Source organism: Clarias gariepinus, chromosome 13, assembly GCF_024256425.1.
Source record: "Clarias gariepinus isolate MV-2021 ecotype Netherlands chromosome 13, CGAR_prim_01v2, whole genome shotgun sequence".
NCBI lineage: Eukaryota > Metazoa > Chordata > Actinopteri > Siluriformes > Clariidae > Clarias > Clarias gariepinus.
In genome coordinates this window covers 21,739,170-21,745,909 of record NC_071112.1, presented here as the reverse complement: position 1 = coordinate 21,745,909, position 6,740 = coordinate 21,739,170, and the positions used below count along the sequence as shown (strand labels likewise).

Below are 6,740 nucleotides of genomic sequence, written 5' to 3'. Positions count from 1 at the left end.
AGGTGCTCAAGCCCCCTTTGATCTCTATGTGTGCACGTGCCTGGCTGACCTTCATGTCTTAAGATAACAACTGACTGTTGTTGTTGTTGTTGTTACTTTATTAATCACCTAATGTCATATGTATTATTTCAAAGTTTTGAAAAAAAAAAAATCAGTATGGTTTTAGAATGCAGAAAATAAATGCAAACTTTGGCCTGGTACTGTATAAGGCGGCTTTTAATATAGATTTTGAACTGAAATATCATAAAGTTTTCAACATTGAAGCACAAGAATTGAGAAAAAAAACAGTTTGCATGATTGTTAGACTTGTTGCTAGTGTTTATACTAGTGTTTATAACAGCCTACTAAAAGAACTGTCGGGTAATAAATTGACGCCTGCGTAGACTCACTGTGTGGCACTGTTGAGCCACTGTTCGTCTTATGATAGGGCATAAGCCTACAATAATTATACCCTGCGTCGTCCCTTGTTAAATCTGCGGCACTCCACCTAGGTGTAATAATAGTAGCAAAGCTTTATAATCCTGATTATGATTACCTAAGGGAACTGGTGGTATGTAAACGTGATACCTCCCCGTGACTGTTTAAATGGAGGCTAAAACAGGGAGGAGAGTAAAATACGAGTGAACATTTTTTTTTTACATGCTTAAAGGGAGTGGTAATGTTGGGATGGAGTAAACGATAGCAGATAATGCACCCTGGGCTGGCTGGCTGTTCTCTCCTCGGTCCTTGTTCTATAACTTGTTCCTGAATCTGTCACGACACGAGCGGCTCCGTGCGCCACACGCGCACACGGGGGTTTGGGGTGAAATTGCGCCTAATTGCGTTCTCTCTTGCGGCTTTCCCGTAATGCACGAAGTGAAATAGAAATCGATTGATTGCGGTATCTACTACTGGAAGATAAGAGTGAGTGAGAGAGAAAGAGAGAGAGAGAGAGAGAGAGAGAGAGAGCGCGCAATTAAAAGACTATTCTGAGTACATGGTTAAAAATGGATAGAGAGATTTAAGTGAATGAACAACTTGTTAGAAAGTGCAGGGGAAAACCACTTCATCTGAACCACAAGTGGACCTGTGCAGCAGTTATGACACGGTGACCGGAATAATAATAATAATAATAATAATAATAATAAAAACACTAAAATGCGTTTTTGGTGGAGCGCTCCGACATACCGGGACAATCCGCATGGGACGAGTCCTTACGTCTGCAGCACAGGATAAAAAGCGAGGGAACTCATGTCGGATGAATGTGACACAAAGATCCCCGAGAGACGCGACGGAGGAGAAGGAGGAAAAAAAAAGAGGAAGAAGAAAAAAGGAAAAGTCACCGGCTTTCTCTTACTCCTCACTCACTTTGCAACTAAACGAATGACCACAGGCACCTTGAAACGCAGCCTATAAACGCAGAGACTGGGTTCTGTGTCTCTTTGCCATGGTGCACTAGATCTCTAACCGGAGACTACCTTCAGACAGGAACTCTACATTACTCTATTAATCCGCTAACACACCAGGAGGACACCAAAATACCGTGACAGTAGCCAAACAGGTAATAATAAAGCTGTGCGTAAAATGTGTCAGCGTTTGTTTTAAGTATTTGTGCTTATTTATTACTACTTTAGCAACATGCACGTGTTGATACAAGTTGGACACGAGTTCGGGCGTTTAGCCTATTTGAGATAAATTCTTAACCATTCCTGCTGTGTAGTTTTCCAGCCAAGTCTTTGGCACGTCAACACTTCATGCCAAGTAGGAGCATTGGAAAGGAAAGCCATTGGCTGGGGCGTAACTTGAGCTAAATTCCTTCGAGTCATTCCTTCAGATTGCACCGTGTCATTGCAAAATAAACTTTCGAATTAGCTGTCGTCATACCGATGCGCGCGCGCGATGTAGCTTATACTAAATACGCCCGAGAGTAATGGGACGCTTCAAGCTTTGCGCATTTGAGTGGAAGTTGCCAAAATCGAGGTGTCTGAACGCAGACGTTTTTTTATTTTTCAATTCACTATCTATCGTTTGTGCTTTGTGGGCTTTTTCGTTCAGGACAGAAGTTCAAACCCCTCAAGGTTACCTGCGCTTCAGTATGAGCGTCCTGCGCGCGCCGGTCATCACTGCACTCGCGCTGCTCATCATGAGCGGCGGATACAGCCGACAGAGCGGCTCTGCGTCCGCGCGCTCCACCAGCCTGCTGCAGCTGCTCACGGACAGCGGGAGAGAAGCGGCCGAGCATCAGGCACACTCTCCGTCTCCAGGCAATACGGAATACTCCGTAGAGTCGAGGGAAGGGAACGAAGTCAACAAATCCAATCAGCACGACCAGATCCTGGGTAAAGTCGAATGAGCATACATTTCTTTTATAGGACACATGTAGGGTACTTTTCACTTCAGCAATTAATTACAAGTAATTTTATTTTGTACATATCAAATTTAAAATTTAAATTTGATTTGCCATACACAGATATGCAGTGAAATGCTTAATGCTAAAATATATAGAAGATAGATATATTTTCCTGCAATAATACAAGAGAGAAAACATGCACTACAAAAAGAATGTAAAATATAAAATTTATATTTGGTTATACAATTTTATTAAAATTATATAAAATGTGTAATGTAAAATGTATAAATGTTTTAAATGTAAAATTATAAAAAATGTGCAAAAGGGCATTACGTAACTGCTGGAAATCAACTCAGAACTATCAAAGATATTACTGTAGCATTTTTATTGTTAAGACGTCTTATTATTATCCGATTTGTTAATCATAAATGGTGATTTGTAAATGTATTTTTGATCGCCATCTCAATTTAAAAAACATCTAGCTACACAATGTAAATTTGGGTGGAAAGTGCTCTATAGTGACAACAAATAGTCACAATATAGGTATATAACTTATAGGTATTTATCTTAATATTTAAACATTTTAAGAAGGTGTGAAGAATTTATTCCAAGGTGTCTCAGGATGCCAAGTTTTGAAAACCCCTGCTTTTGCCCCCTATTGTTTGACAGGTTCAAAGAGTTTTTCAAAATCTGCCCTAAAATTCTAAAAAAGATTTTATGACCATAGTATATATCATCTGAACACAATTCAACTCGTCACTTGTGTTCCATTACTGTTCATAGGATGTTCATGTTCAAACATCACAATGGAGAAAATATGAGCTTAGTGACTTAGACCGAGCGATGGTTGTTGGTGGACAACAAGTGACAGTTCTGTGGGTGGAAATGCCTTGACGATGAAAGAGATCAAAGGAGAATGACCAAACTGGTTTGAGCTGGCAGGAAGGGTATCATAACTCAAATAACCACAATCTGGTTCAACCTGCACAGTTTTGGTGAACCTGTACTTACTGTAGCATGAGATGCCTGTTCTTGGCTGACAGGTGTAGTAACTTGATGTGTTTTTGATGCACCTTAATGTTTGACGTGTTGTGTGTTCTGAGATGCTCCCACATAATGGGCTGGTTGAATAATTGCATGATGGTTAAATGTACAGGTATTTCTTACAACATGACCAGTGAATATATGTTAACCTTCACACACCTGCTCTAAATTATAATAACATAAAAAAGGAACAGTGACTGTAATAATAAAGTCATAAAAAGTACAGGCCTTCAGCCTACTTTTCACAAATTCCTTTTTTTTTTTTTTTTTACTTTGATCGCAATGACTTTAGGTAGTGCTTTGGACACTGGTGCACAACTTATAACTTGCTTGCAAAATTACTTACAATACTTCTCATAACTATTTTGATTTATTTACATAATCAAGTAACAAGGATGATTTGGTAACATTCTTGAAAAAGCTTGCAAAATGTATAAAAATGCAGTACTGTTTTAATGGCTAAATTAGTAATTAGTAATGATAGTAACATAGCTAATAGTTCTTTATTGATTTTGGACAGATGTCTTTCCCAGAGATCTGCGGCAGAAAGAAAAATTAATAAAACATTTAACAGGTGAGCAACAATGCAGCATTTAGCATAAACATATGTATTGCTGTCTATATCGTACAGGTATGCTTTTGATTGGTGTCTCAGTGCCAGAATAAGTTCAGCATGTTTCTGGTTGTTTTTCTGTTTCAGGGCCTCTCTATTTTAGCCCAAAATGCAGCAAACACTTTTACAGATTATATCATAACACCAGGGACTGCACAATACCAGCCTGTAAGTGCCATCACCCTACATGACATTTATTTGTCAAGTTATGTATAGAAATCCACCTGCAGTATTATTGTGTTACTCTTACTGAACTTGCTTTATTTTATTTTTGTATAAATATTAACTTGACAAGATCATTATTAAGATATGTTTTTATTTAAATATTGATATTTTTTAAAGAAGGTTTTTTTTTTATCCTAATTTAGTTTAAAGCGTGTACAATGTTCAAACTGTTAACATTTTTAAACAATAGTTTGATGTAAAACATAATTTCTTTTGGCATGCGCATATAATGTTTATGTTATGAAAATGATATTCTAATAGATTTGTAAGGTTTCAGTGTTTCAGATCACATAGCTCAGCATGACTTATGTGCTATGTATTCATGCTCATACTGTTTAATCTGTACACATTGTAGATTATAGAAGATGTGCGCGGTTACTCAGAAGGTTAGCGGAGAGTCAGCGGTGTTCTGATGGATAGACCTTGCAAGTAAATTTTTAACTTAATGCATTCGGTGTAAAAAAGACAGTCTTGTTCAATTTTTCTGGAACGTTTGTAGTATCACATTAAGAAATGTTTTTTTAGAGTGCAAACAGACATATTAAACACAGTAATATTAACCAGCCTTATCAGGCACACAGATTATCAGTATGAACTGCTGCATTCTCAAAGCGGTCTGTTAATGTATCCCATTAGGCCCATGAACATCTATATAAATAATGTTAAAGTGATCAACCCAGCATCAAATGACAAAACTAAATCCAATCATAATTTATGTAAATATATACTGTATATATTATAATATATAATGTAAAAATGAAATACAAAATGTAATATATATATATATATATATATATATATATATATATATATATAATGAATATTTTTTTTTTAGTTCCTTAAAGTGTGTGTCTGAACAGGTTATAAAAATTGTCCCAATCATTCAAGTTTATTAAATATAAATTGTCATATCTCATTGCAGATTTGAGCAGGAATAAAGAGGACCAAGAAAAAAAAGTGCCTTGGAAAAGAACAGGGAGGCAAACACCTCAGAAACATTTGTCATTATGAAGCATAATTTGTCATCACATTTTTATCCAACTCCCTCATAGAGTTTGACATACACTACATGGAAGTCTTATTGACTGATACATGTTATTACTGGACTTTCTGATAACTCGAATGGTGCAAGTGAAGGTGCTTTTTTAGACGCTAAAAAAGCCACTGGCAAAATCTGTGGACGGTGCAGCATAGTGCATATACATTTATTGGTTATGCAAATGGTGTTACTATTCACTATATTATTCAACATACACAACTTCTTGTCCAAAACTCTTGACCACCTTCAGTACTCAAAAATCAAAACCTGGTAAATCAGTGATTGAGTTATGAATTGTATTTATAAGACATTTCTTTCGATAGAGAAAAGGGATGAAAGTTGCTGTTTATGAAAATATAGTCAGAATTTTCCCTGAACATGAATGTCATATATCCTTTATTTATATATTCAAGTTATTGTCAGTTGCTGGTGATGAACACATATGCGTCCCAGCTAGAATGCAATATGTAAATATTGTAAATATTAAAAACCTATGTTCAAATAAAAAGTTTGTTATATAATGGTATGTTGTAATTTTACTTGATGAAAATCTATTTAGGTGCAAGTTTAAGGACAAGTGGCCAACATGAAATCAAAGACAATCTTCTTTAACACTGTCTAACTGGCCAGTCATGATACAACATCTGACTTCAAACATGTATGATAAATGATCACATGGCAAAGAAATCAAGATAGATTACGACTCAATTATTTGCCACACGTACCTTACATGACAGTTTTATTTGTTTTGTTTTTTACATATTCCAGTTGGGAAGCTGGGGTCAAAGCACAGGGCAGCCAGGATATGAACCCCTGGAGGATATAGGGTTAAGGGCCTTGATCAAGGGCTCAACAGTGGCAGCTTGACGGTGCTGGGGCTTGAACCCCTGACCTTCCAATCAGAGCTACGGTACCACTGCCCCCAGATCACAGGCATTCTGTTAGCCCTTGCTTATGTTTGCATTCCTTATTAAAAAATTTTATCAGCACAATGATTGCCATTTCAACTACTTAAGCTTATTTTTAGGCTATAATGATTTATGACTAGTGTTGTCAGCAATACAAATTATGGTGACTGCAAATGTCATAATTAGAGATATACTGTACATCATGATGCCACTACAACAGTCCAAGGTACTTTATGTAGCGGCCAGTGGTATAAAAAAACAAAACAAAAAGCACACATTCCTCACACTCCAGTTTGTTTATATGAGTCTTTACCTTTACATCTAGCCTAGTGTAAAACTTTCTCCTCTCTAACATGTGAATAGATAGTTTGCTTTTTGGCACACATTGGGCCCCTAGCCCACAGCACCCACACACTTATAGCATGCAATGTGCCCAGGCATGCCAAACTAGCACTCACACTAACAAGTTTACAGAAATTCTTCAATCAAAAGTCAGCGCGAGAGAAACGCCTCTAAACAAACATGCAATTAAGAACATTATCGACTCAGTCTACCAGGCAGATTTGTTAACAGGTGTATACT

The 6,740-nt window shown here is 36.9% G+C and overlaps 1 protein-coding gene across 2 annotated transcripts; it reads left to right on the top strand.

Moving 5' to 3' along the window:
- The first annotated feature begins 1,842 nt into the window (after positions 1–1,842).
- On the top strand, positions 1,843–5,673 carry alkal2b (ALK and LTK ligand 2b). 2 transcript variants are annotated; one of them, XM_053510237.1, is made up of 5 exons: positions 1,843–2,318; positions 3,894–3,947; positions 4,074–4,154; positions 4,567–4,640; positions 5,134–5,673. In XM_053510237.1, the coding sequence occupies exons 1-4, from the start codon at positions 1,910–1,912 to the stop codon at positions 4,629–4,631; spliced, it is 609 nt and encodes a 202-aa protein (XP_053366212.1). In that variant the 5' UTR covers positions 1,843–1,909; the 3' UTR covers positions 4,632–4,640; positions 5,134–5,673. The 2 variants fall into 2 exon arrangements, with proteins under 2 accessions (XP_053366212.1, XP_053366211.1); XM_053510236.1 differs by lacking the exon at positions 4,567–4,640.
- Positions 5,674–6,740: the final 1,067 nt, after the last annotated feature.

Bases quoted from the DNA above. Each gene is read 5' to 3' on its own strand.
- alkal2b (XM_053510236.1), top strand. From the start codon at position 1,910: ATGGGACGCTTCAAGCTTTGCGCATTTGAGTGGAAGTTGCCAAAATCG. The intron at 2,319-3,893 runs GTAAAGTCGAAT...GATTTTGGACAG, and splicing joins TCAGCACGACCAGATCCTGG to ATGTCTTTCCCAGAGATCTG. The intron at 4,155-5,133 runs GTAAGTGCCATC...ATCTCATTGCAG, and splicing joins GGACTGCACAATACCAGCCT to ATTTGAGCAGGAATAAAGAG.